This window comes from Hemitrygon akajei, chromosome 1 (assembly GCF_048418815.1).
Source record: "Hemitrygon akajei chromosome 1, sHemAka1.3, whole genome shotgun sequence".
NCBI classification, from domain to species: Eukaryota; Metazoa; Chordata; class Chondrichthyes; order Myliobatiformes; family Dasyatidae; genus Hemitrygon; species Hemitrygon akajei.
The window spans coordinates 89101629-89114565 of NC_133124.1; the positions used below are offsets into that span (position 1 = coordinate 89101629).

Sequence of the window (12937 nt, forward strand, 5' to 3'; positions counted from 1 at the left end):
GGGGAGCTGCAGGGGAAGGACTGTGAGTAGAGCAGGGAGGGGAAAATGAGGAGAGGGGAGTGAATGGAGGAGGGAGGGCAAAGTGAGGGGAGGATGAGTGAGTGGAGTAAGGAGGGGTGAACCAGTGAGGGAGGAGGGAGGTGCAATGAGGAGGAAGGTAGAGGGAATCAGAGGGGAGAGGCTGTGAGTGGAGGAGGAGTGAGTTGGTGGAGCGGAGAGTGAGATGAGGGGGAGGAGGGATGGGGAAGTAAGTGAAGCAGAAGGAAGGTAGCAGATGGAGCAGCAACAGCTATAGGGTTTAAATAGTTTCATGTGATTTTAGATATAAATATCTGGTTACACGGGGTTAAAGCAAAACATCTCTCTCTTGATGAGCACTTAGATTGTAACTCTGGCTCTTCTCACCAAAATGTTGTGCACCACTGGTTAGATGACATCCACAAATTGTTAATGTTGATACAGTATTGCAACCTGTAATTACAGAAGAACTCCTTGTTTGACTTATGCAACAGGTTCAGCCAATGAGTTAAAAATTGGCCAGCCTTTACACATTTCTGGGCTAATTTACATGTAAATAAAATAAACTTGTATGTTTCTTTTCCACTTCAGCAAAGAAGCATTAATAATATACTCATAACTATTTAAAGGCTGTGGGATTAACAACATAGTCATAGATAGACACAGTACAGAAACAGGCCCTTCAGCCCAACGAGTCCATACTAGCCACTACACTGATCACACCCCGACCCTTTGATTTTCTTCATATTCCTCATCAGATTCTACCCCTTACCCAGACAATTACAGTGGATCTAGGACAGTGGTCCCCAACCACCGGGCCGCAAAACATGTGCTACTGGGCCGCGAGGAAACGATATGATTTGGCGGTATGAAATGATATGAGTCAGCTGCACCTTTGCTCATTCCCTGTCACGCCCACTGTTGAACTTGAATGCACGCAAGGTCATCGGTAGCCTAAACGCAGTGATACCATCGCACCAGACATCACTGGTTGACCTCGGGTAACCGGCTGCTTCGTGCCTGGAGCACAGACAGTTGTGCGCCGCCTCTAAACCTGTTTACCACACCGAATGTTCGTGGGGAACCGGGTGCTAAAATATTCGCAGACAACCTAATTAGGGCTCAGGGTTTCGTAAATAGCAGAGCAGCTACCTCGCTGCGATCTACAGAAAGTCATCCCTTGAGCCAAACTTCTGTCAGCCGATAGATCCTACTTATCTACTAGGAGGGCGGGCATGCACCCTGTCGCACTCCTCACTTGGTTGGTCGCTCTCTCCGGACCGCAACCGCTGCGGCCCCGATACGCGGACCTCCGGCCCTTACCTTGCCATCTCACTGCTGTGTTGCAATGATTTTATATGTTCACATGAGGAAAATATGCGCTGTGTGTTTAATATTAAATTCATTAGATAAACCCTTTTAGAAACGAAATTGAGTGTATTAGCCACTTATAAGTGACTTATAGTTGCCTTAGCACCTATTTTCCGGTTGTGATAAACACCCCCACCGTAACCCCCGTCGGCCGGTCCACAACAATATTGTCAATATTAAACCGGTCCGCGGTGCAAAAAAAAGGTTGGTGACCCCTGATCTAGGAGAACATCCTGGGAGAAACTCAGTGACCACAGGGAGAACATACAAACTCAACATGTCGTGGGGCTGACATAGTGTTCTGGATAGTCTAATGGTTATTTCACTGGACAGACATTGAGAGCTTGAGTTCAGGATCTACCTTGCAGTTTATTAAACTCAAGGTCATTCTGTTCAAGTTTAACATGGCCATGCATAACCAGGGTATAAACACCATGAAATGAGCTTTTTGTAGCAGCAGCAACACTGTAGAAACATGACAAACAAATTAGCATAATATAAATTAGCATAAATTCAAACTAATATCAATCAGACATAACTTGGTTTAAAAAAAACACACACAGTTCAGGCTGAGGGAGGGAAAGTAATAAGGTACCAGTTAGATTTTGTTTTTTTTTTTGGTTTGCTCAAAAATCAGAAGCAGCGGGAAAGAAGCTGACTTCGAACCTTGAAGAGTGGGTCATTAAAATAAATCTGGGATGAACAACTATTACCAGTAAAACTGCTGCATGTTTGTAAATGGTTATAGAGAGCTGATCTACCATTTTCATCCCATCGGTCCTCTGTGTGAGTCCAGACCCATTGATGTTGCAGATTTGTGACAGTCCTGCCATGTGCAGAAGTTCGCTGATGACACGGCCATAGTGGGGTGTGTCAGGAATGGACAGGAGGAGGAGTATAGGAAACTGATACAGGACTTTGTGATATGGTGCAACTCAAACTACCTGCGTCTCAATATCACCAAGACCAAGGAGATGTTGGTGGACTTTAGGAGATCTAGGCCTCATATGGAGCCAGTGATCATTAATGGAGAATGTGTGGAGCAGGTTAAGACCTACAAGTATCTGGGAGTACAGCTAGACGAGAAGCTAGACTGGACTGTCAACACAGATGCCTTGTGCAGGAAGGCACAGAGTCGACTGTACTTCCTAAGAAGGTTGGCGTCATTCAATGTCTGTAGTGAGATGCTGAAGATGTTCTATAGGTCAGTTGTGGAGAGCGCCCTCTTCTTTGTGGTGGCGTGTTGGGGAGGAAGCATTAAGAAGAGGGACGCCTCACATCTTAATAAGCTGGTAAGGAAGGCGGGCTCTGTCGTGGGCAAAGTACTGGAGAGTTTAACATCGGTAGCTGAGCGAAGGGCGCTGAGTAGGCTACGGTCAATTATGGATAACTCTGAACATCCTCTACATAGCACCATCCAGAGACAGAGAAGCAGTTTCAGCGACAGGTTACTATCGATGCAATGCTCCTCAGACAGGATGAAGAGGTCAATACTCCCCAATGCCATTAGGCTTTACAATTCTACCGCCAGGACTTAAGAACTTTTTAAAAGCTATTATTAATGCTTTTTGAGATAGTGATTTAGATGTATATCATATTTTTTTTTTTACTGAGTTAAGTATTGTATGTAATTAGTTTTGCTACAACAAGTGTATGGGACATTGGAAAAAAGTTGAATTTCCCCATGGGGATGAATAAAGTATCTATCTATCTATCTATCTATCTACCTTCTCAGTACAGGTTTCCCCCACCATTGGAAGGCAGAGCATTCCTATGAAACGGTTCGTAAGCCGGAATGTCGTAAAGTGAAGAAGCAAATGCCATTTATTTATATAGGAAAAATTTGTGAGCATTCGCAGACCCAAAAAATAACCTACCAAATCATGCCAAATAACACATAAAACCTAAAATAACAGTTACCTATAGTAAAAGCAGGAATGATATGAATAATACACAGCCTATATAAAGTAGGAATACTTTTCTGCAATCATTGCAGCACTGTCTGCCATAGAGAAAATCTCACACAAGTGCTCTCAGCAGCAACACTCAACGCAAGCACTCCCAGCAGAAGCACTCTCTCCAGTGACCTTTAAGCTATGAAGCTACCAAATAACACATAAAAATACACAGCCTATATAGAGTAGAAATAATGTATGTACAGTGTAGTTTCACTTACCGGAATCGGGAAGACAGTGAAGACGCTGATGATGGTGTGTTAGGCTGAGTCGTTGGAGGTTGGGGTGCTGGGACACTGGGGTGTCATCTCATCGTCGTCTGTTTCCATCAGAGCAGGCAGGTCACCTTCTTCTATGTCTGCCTGCCTCGATGTCGAAGGTCGAGGTTCGTCGTCTGCTGTGGCTGATGTGGAAGGCTTGAAAAACGACAGTATGCTTGACTGCTTAGCCTCGTGCATTTTTCTATCATACAGTTCTTTGTAAACACTCAAACCTATATATGCAAATATGCCCTGAACCTACGTACCCTTTCAAAATTAAAGTCATACTTTTCTGCCATTATTGCAGCGTTGTCAATCTCACACAGTTGCTTCACGTTCAGTTCCTGGACGACTTCACTTTTGGGCCATTCGCTACAGCGTTTGGTTTCAATTGTTATCCTTTTCTCTTCCAATTGCATCAGCTGTCTTTTTCCCTAAGCCTCCCATCCCATGATCCTCTCCCTTCTCCAGCTGTGTATCCCTTTTGCCAATCACTTTTTCCAGCTCTTAGCTTCATGCCTCCCCCTCTTGTCTTCTCCTGTCATTTTGGATTTCCCCCTCCCCCTCCCACTTTCAAATCTCTTACTATCTTTTCTTTCAGTTAGTCCTGACGAAGGGTCTCGGCCCAAAACGTCGACAGTGCTTCTTCCTATAGATGCTGCCTGGCCTGCTGCGTTCCACCAGCATTTTGTGTGTGTTGCTTGTGTACAATGTTCTGTGTATGTTAATCAAAATGGCTTCTTTGTTTTGTTAAGAGTAGGAATGTTTCTTTGTATGATAAGTGCTTTCTCTCACAGTTGTTTAGCTTTAGACTTGCTGATATCGGGATTGTATTCATTTGTTGACCAATGGGGAATGTTATTTTGTCTTGTGGGGCTGGGAGCTTGGGGGTTTTCGCGGTCTTTTCAGGGGAGTCGGGAAGAAGACGCCGAGGAAGGTGGACGTGCGCTGCACTGCTCGGTCGACCACCAGGGTGGTCCCAGGTGCAAGGATGGGGAGGTCGGAGGAAAGTGACGAGGGGTCGAATGGTTCGATGGTTGAGCTCCAACGATGTGCACTAGACTGAACTTTGATAAGTTGGCGCCTTTTACTTTATTTACTTTTCCTTCATATATACTGTATTGCATATTACTCTTTTAGTTTTAGTAAAATCTTAAAGTGTATTCCATAACGGTATCTGGTGTGAGTTTGATATGGTGTGTGTGCGCGCGGCATAAACTTGATTCTCACAGCACCTGCGTGTACGGGAGGTGGGATTGGTGAGTGGCTGGATCTCCTTTTCCCCTAGACATATACCAGCCTGTTGGGTAAGTATTACACTTGTATTTCCAGCATCTGCAGATTTCCTCGTGTTTGAGCTCTTCATCTGTTAGTTCTTGGTCATGGGATGCCAAAACCTCTTCAACATCATCTTCATCAACTTCCACAAACCAAACTCCCTTTGTCCTTACTTGGTCACCACAGTTGAAACCCTTAATTATGTCTAGTTTTACACTAAGTGTAACACCCTTACGAGCTTTTTTAGGCTTTTTCGATGCCTTGGAACTCATCTTGCTAACAGATGCACAAAATAAATTGACGTAAAGCACAGATGCTCACAGGCACGTGTTTAAGCTATGGCGGCTAGAATGCAGTTCTGGGGTAGGAGCATGGCTGCTCGGGGTCCATGCTGCCTTTTTTTGTAACAGTGAAAACACCTTCTGTTAACGAGAATGGGTAACTAATGTAGGTCTTTTGTAACAGCGAGGTGTCATAAAGCGAACATTCGAAAAACGGGGGACACCTGTATAGGGGCAATTGGAATTGACTTTGCTTCCCAGTTCTTCCAGTGGAGCCCATATCACACATGCAAAAGGTGTTAGAATGGGAAGATTCATACTAATCTAGCAATGGTGAAATGCCATAAACAAACCATTCTTCAGTGATTATCTGCTGAACTACATACTTTGAAGTATTGACACAGCAGCTATTACCACTTAGAAAACACTGATTAATGAAATTTGGAAATAATTGATATTTTTATTAATATTTCTGAGTAGTTGTCAGTGTCCAATTATGATAACATGCATCTTTTCAAAATAAAGATGATGGAATTGCAATAAGTAATTACTTATTTTTCGAGAGGACTCTCACAGTGCTGTTGTAGAATAGGTGGTAAGTCCTATAGGTAGACTTGGCCGGTTGTTGTCAGTTCTCTAGGTGATGCTTTCTGGCAAAGGCAGCAGTTTACACCTGGAGCCAATACTATAACTGCTGAAGTCAGTTAATGTGGAACAGCTGCAGCCTTGAGCTTGAGCTTGTTGAATGCTCAGGGAGTCCACAGCAAGAGATTTGCTAATGCCATCTTGTGTCTTGATACTCAAATTTTCAACCTGTTATGGAAGTAAGTGAACTCAACTTGCAGTTAACATTTATAGTTGCAATTTTTTTTCACTGCAGCACTGCTGGCAAGAATTGTCAAAGTAAAGAGCATTGTAAAGAAAACAGGGTTTCGTGAACTAAAGTGGAAAATACTTTACTACCAGTAACTGATAGCCCTTTAAATAGGCATTATTGGAAACAGTTCTAGAAACACAGGGCTCTAGAATCCAATGGAAGACACAGTCACTCAAATTGAATTTTTATATCTGAAGAGAAGCCGATGGCTGCAGGAATTAGTGTAGAAGGAAAAGTACTTGAATATAGAGGCTTTGTTTAATGGTAGTCCTCTTACCTCAGAGTTAGATTGCTGTAGATTGGTGTCTGAAAGGAGGATGCTGTCCAAGTTGCATGCCATCTTGGACAATGACTCCCATCCACTCCATAATGTACTGGTTAGGCACAGGAGTACATTCAGCTAGAGACTCATTCCACCGAGATGTAACACTGAGTGTCATAGGAAGTCATTCCTACCTGCGGCCATCAAACTTTACAACTCCTCCCTCGGGAGTGTCAGACACCCTGAGCCAATAGGCTGGTCCTGGACTTATTTCCACTTGGCATGATTAACTTATTATTATTTAATTATTTGTGGTTTTATATTGCTATATTTCTTCACTATTCTTGGTTGGCGTGGCTGTAACGAAACCCAGTTTCCCTCGGGATCAATAAAGGATGTCTGTCTGTCTGTAATTTAGGAATTCATTTACTTATGAGAGGTACATCGAAACAGGGTGAAATGTGTCATTTGTGTTAACAACCAACAGAACCTAACATTATGCTGGCGCAGCCCTCAAGTGTTGCCACACAATCCAGTGCCAACATAGCATGCCCACAGTGAACAACACAGAGCAAAACTGAATCCGACAAGTGACAAAACGAGAGCAGCAAAACAAGCCCCATTTCCCCTCCCCCATACACAAACACAGTCTTCCAACCCCAGTGAATGCATTCCACAAATATTCCACTGGCCGGAAAGCACTTTGACACATCCTGAGAGCATGAGCTGCTGTACTTTAACTGATGATAATTATGTACCACGTAGCTTAGTATTTAGATATAGGACCCACTCATCAAGTGTTGCTTTGCATTCTGATGTAACTGGGAGAAAATGTGAGAGTAAATATTGCATTTTTGATAAATCATTTTAAATCACAATGGTGCTACTAACAAAACAGTATTTTTCCCCTTTCCATCTTTATATATAGCCATGCTTTGCTGACAGCTGGAATATATTTGTCAACATGACAATTATCAAGTGCCTAGCCTTCTTGTGTCAACATATCCAGTGAACGGTAGTGACCTATTCAACTATAGTAGCACCCCCCTTCAGTGATATAATGAAATTTTAGCTGCAGAATGGGAGTTAAGATGGAGGGGAGAGGTTAGGTCGTTGTTCACAGTGAGACCCCCGATTACTTCTTTCCTGTCTTAGCAACTTGAAGGTACAAAGTGAAATCATGTGGAACTGAAAGCATGTATCAACAGGCTCAAGGAGAGCTTGTCTACCACTGTTAGATTATTACATAGTCCCCAGAACACTAAGATGCACTCTTGATCTCACATTCTACCTCATGACCTATATGAATGGCATGCAAAACAAAGTTTTTCACTGTCCCTCACTACGTATAACTAATAATAAACCAGAATCAGAATAAATGTAAAAGAAAAATCACATTCAGCTGGAATAGCAATTATACTGATTTTCATCCCACAGTTGCTGTCCCAAATGTTGAGCATTTACTGTTTTGTGCTTCAAATTTCCAGAATATGTAGATTTTTTTAAATAGTAGAGACTGCAAATGCTGGAAACCTGGAGCAACACACAAAATGCTGGAGGAACTCAGCAGGCCAGGCAGCATCCATGGAGGGAAACAGACGACGTTTCAGGATGAGACCCTTCATCGGCATTGGAAAGAAAGGGGAGAGATAGCCTGTATAACAGGGTGGGGGGAAGGGTGGAGGAAGAGCTGGCAGGTGACAGATAGATCCAGGTGAGGGGAGGGGGCGAGAGTCAGGTGAGGAAGGAGGAAAGTAGGAGTGATGTGTAAGGAATAACGTTTAAGAAAGGGGGAGAGTAGGAGTGGTCCATACGTTTGGAGGTTATAGACAGCGGCAAGAAAGGGCTGAAGAAGATGGAATATAATAGAGGACAATGGACCATGGAATGTGTGGGTGATGTGCAGATCGAGATGGTGGGGGAGGAGAAAAGGGTAGGATAAGGGAAAATAAAATGAGCAGGGCAACAAAGGAGAGTGGTTACCAGAAGTTAGAGAAATCCATGTCCACGCTTTTGCTATTGTGAATTGCTCGGATTAGTAGAAAGAAACTTTCTGCTGGCTCTCAAGTTCTGGACCATAGATTAGTGAGTCAATTTTGAGCCCGTCAGCTTAGTAATTAAATTGGAATGATTTCAACATGTGAAAGGTGGCAGAAAATTAGAACCCTTTTGTGCAAAAGTCAGTTGATATTGGATCAATGATTAATTTGATACATTTTGTTAACAAAAGTATTTAGGAGCACGAAGAAAAGTTAAGTTTATGGAGTTAACTCTTACATCGGCCATGATCGTATTGGCAGGCAAAATAGGTTGAGTTGCGTTTATCCTGACAGATTTTCTTTCATCAGTGGAGAACATGGAATGTTGGATGTACATTATGTTCATTAGCATGAATAATTTACCAAACCTTAAATAGTTAATTAATATAGGTTACTGGGTTAAACAGCTCCGAAGATGGTTGAGTTTTCCACTTTTCTTGTAGATTACCATGGCACCGGAAAGGAAGACAAGTGCCATAATGATGCAGGCAGAAGGACAGGTGTCTACGTTGGCTTCGGACATCCATCATTTACAGCAGAAGGTAAGCCACATCCTTGTCTCCTTCTCAGTTAAAGTTGCAAAATTTCACTGAACAAGGGATGTTCACCTGGAAATTCGCCTTTGGTTAGTTGAACTTGTCATGTTGTTTAGTGTTTGGCATTCAGGTGTTTTGCTTTGTTTCCAGAATCCAGTGAACTTTAGTGGATCCAGTAATCTGCATGCTGATGAATGAGGATGTATTTCTAAGCAACTTAATCTGTCCGTATTTAGTAGACTGCTTATTTCCTACTTGGGCATCCCATGTGAATAACAGCCTCTATTTGATGTACAGCGGGATCATAGGGTCCAATTCCTTAGCTCACTGACAGCAGAAAGGGTGATCGATACACGTTGATAGACTGGTAAAGAAGACCTACGGCATGCTTGCATCATTTGCTAGGGCTTTTGAGTATGAGAGTAAGGAAATCATATTGCAGTTATACAAAACTTCACTTTCATGTTACTGGGAGTTTTGTGTCCAATTCTGGTGGCCCCGTTACAGGGAGGATATGGGTGAAGAAGTAGTTTACCAAGATGCTGCATGGTTTTGGGGGTACGAACTATAAGGAAAAGCTATACAAACTTGGATTGCTTTCTCCGGAGCATCGGAGCCTGACAGAGCTAGAAACTATTCTGCAAGGTAGAGAAGTCAAATACTAGAGGACAATGTGTTTAAGGAGTGAGGGGAAAGTTTAAAGGAGATATGAGGATTAAATTTTTTAAACAAGCATGGTGGGTACCTGCAATGGACTGCAGGGATCATGATGGAGACGGATACACTGGTGGTCATTGGGAATCCATTAGACACAAGAATGGACAGGGAATGGAGGGACATGGGTCATGTACAGGCAGGAGAGGCTTAGTTTAACTGAAGAATCGGAGTGTAAGTCAGGCACACTTGTGCAGTAGGACCGTTCAGGAATGGCATGGTGCCACCAGAGACCTGGGCTCATTGCTGATTTTAGGTGGTGTCTGTGTCGTTTCCACATTCACCCGGTGGCCACGCGTGTTCCCTCCAGGCACTGCATCCAGTGAAATGTGGATTGGTGGATTAATTTGCCCCTATAAAACAAGCCAAGGTGAGGGTTAGCATCTGGGAGGAGTTGATAGGAGTATGAGGGTAATTTTAAAAAATGGGTGGATGATGGTCAGACAGACGTGGTGAACCAAGAGGCTTATTTCCAAGGGCATATGAGTCTGTCTTTACTTTTGTTGCTACATCAGTGCAAGTGTGTTCTCTCCTGTTTTTGACTCCATGGGACAAGCATTAGCAGAAATGTAAAATGCGACACATTTTCTATGTCAGGTCACTCAGTATCTTGGATATGGGCAGACTTTGAATAAGGCTGTGGGGAGAACATTAACCAGGACCCTGGAGCTTGAAGCATATGTAAATGAAACTTCAAAATCTATAAAAGGTATGCACTGTACATCATTCATTGATAGTTTGGGGATTTAATGAAAGCTCAAACTGGTTTCACAGTTCTTGTCTGCTTAAAATAATGTCAGGTTCTGCCAAATCTATGCAGATGTACAAGGTAGAAAGTGCCATCTGCTGTGTGTTCCACAGTACAGCGGTGTTGAAATACCCTCTTTCTTTACATTACATTGAATCTGAAAGGTTACATCAATCAGATAAAGTGAATGTCAATATCTGGATAAATAATCAGCAGTTCAACCTCAAAAGTCTTAAATTTACAACTTTTAGAATGACAACCTTAATCTCATTTAGTCTTCAACACAATGAATTGAAGTGCAAAAAGCATTAATATGCACATGGAAATCAATGGGATCTCTCCTTCAATGGAGACATGGAAACAGGGGACAGATTTGCTTTTCACTTCAAGCGCTAAATCCATAAAGCTTGCCAGTCACTGCTCATGCTTTCCGATATTCGGTTTTGTTGAGTTCGGTTTATGGGAGGAGAATTGGGAGGTAATAATCTTGCAAACCAGCTTTCTAAGGTAAATTTCTCTTTTACGATGTCATCCACTCCAAATGACTATGCTTTTAAAATCAATGCTGCCTTCAGAGCCTTGGAGATTGAATTGTTGATAATCCATACAGACGTGGATATTTACTTTAGGACCCAATAATCAATGCAATCCTTAGGATTCTATGTGGATATAACGCACAAGTTTAAATTGAATCCTTGCAAGAGAATTGGTCCAGTGAATGCAGATGGAATTATGATGCACAAGGATTTTCAAATCTAATCTCTAGTTAAAACGGCCGACTTGAATGAGTACTCAGGTTGAAGTGGTTTGGGAGCATTCAAGCCAGTTAAAATTTTCCATTAACATTGCTGGAAAATGTCCTTGAATTCTGGTCGAAGTGATTTCCTTTTTAATTTTGCTGGAGGCTATGGGCCATCTCTCAGGAGAGATTGTAAATCAGTCACCTACACCACATTCTACTGTGACCAAGATGTGTGAGACTGGCAGTGTTCACAGGCAATTTCCATCTTTTTCCCTGTAATTCTCTGGAGGGCCTCTTACCATTGCTCTGTATCTCCCCCTGATGGAAGATTCTAGATTGAGTATTATTATAGGAGTACACATGGCTGCCTTAGCTCAATGTCAATGTAGTACTCGTTTGTGTAAGAGTAGTATGTGAAACACTGGAATCTAAAATTCAGATTTATAAAGTGATTCAAATGTGATTCAAAAATATACTTAAGAATATCTGCTAAACATCATTATTAAACAATTTTCAGATGACTTCAAATTATCTCTCCTCCAATCATTCCTCTTCCTTTCAAGAAGGCACCTATTTCCCTCCCATTATTTATAGCCACATTTAAGAAGTAACAAATGAACTTTGGATTACTTTCTTATCTATCCAGTTGTTTAAATATATTTATTTACAGGCTTTGGGCATTGTTGCTTGCCCAACCCTGTTGTCTCTAATCTGATTATTGTGCTAAACTATTTTCAATATATTTCTGAATCTACTGTATGCCTTAGATCAGGAGATAAGTGTGGGCCAGACTGAGGCAGGATGCCAGGCTTCATCCTGAAGATCACTACTGAAACAGCTGGGTTTTTAGGGCTCTCTGGTAGTGTCATAGCCACTGCTACCAATACTGGATGTTTTGTTCATTTCCAGGTTATTTTATTAATTAAATTTGTGTTTTTAAACTCTTGCTCCAGCATCATTGGTCCAGAATTCTGAATTATTAATTTGATAACAGCCACGGGGATATATGGGGTGACCGGGGAGGGGTAGCATCTCTGGTGAAAGGGCTTGTCGTGTACGTTCTGCGGCAGCTTACTCACATTTAGTCCCAGCTGGACACACACTCGCCTGTGGCTCCAAGTAGCATTTTGCATGCAACAGTGATCAGATCCTAGTACAGGTTGGCTAAAGCAGGTGAGGGTAGCTAGTACCCCAGTGAGATAGAGACATGGCCTCTCTTAGCATGCGAGGTCAGCTCCACTGGAAAGGATGGATGAGATCACTGTGAGATCCATTGGCTAGAAACATCGATTGTTTATTCATTTCCATAGATGCTGCCGAGTTCCTCCAGCGTTTTTTGTGTGTAGCTTGAGAGAACATTTAAGTTAAACATGTTTTTCTCAATTCATTATGAATGAAATTCATGATACATGGTCCATGAAGGAGGATAAATTATTGCAAATAGATTCATTGTCACAGCATGTAATGGAAGGGAAATAAAAGAATGAAAGAACAAGCACTTAGAATAGGAACAGGCAATTTGGCCCATGATATTGTGTCAAACTAATTAAATTAGTAATTAAATAAATATTTAAATGAATCCCTTTCACCGATGCAATGTCCATATCCCTCCATTCTCTGCACATTTGTGTGCTTACTTAATAGACTTTTAAATGCCTCTGTTGTATTTATCTCACTACCACATCAGCAGCATTTTCTGGTCACCCACTGCTCTCGTAAAAAGCCTGCCCTAAACATATCTTGGGACTTAGCCCCTCTCACCTTAAATGCATGCCCTCTAGTGTTAGACATTTTGACCCTGGGAGAAAGCTATTGGCTGCCAGTCATAATCTTACAGACTTCTATCAGGTTACCCA

The 12937-nt window shown here is 42.2% G+C and overlaps 1 protein-coding gene across 1 annotated transcript in view; it reads left to right on the plus strand.

Annotated features, from left to right (window-relative positions):
- The window catches only part of lama1 (laminin, alpha 1), a 346216-nt gene that overhangs the window by 226156 nt on the left and 107123 nt on the right, over window positions 1-12937 (plus strand). Inside the window, exons 34-35 of the mRNA XM_073047634.1 lie at window positions 8785-8883; window positions 10189-10300. Coding sequence (XP_072903735.1) covers window positions 8785-8883; window positions 10189-10300 — 211 coding nt within the window. The remainder of the gene's footprint in view (window positions 1-8784; window positions 8884-10188; window positions 10301-12937) is intronic.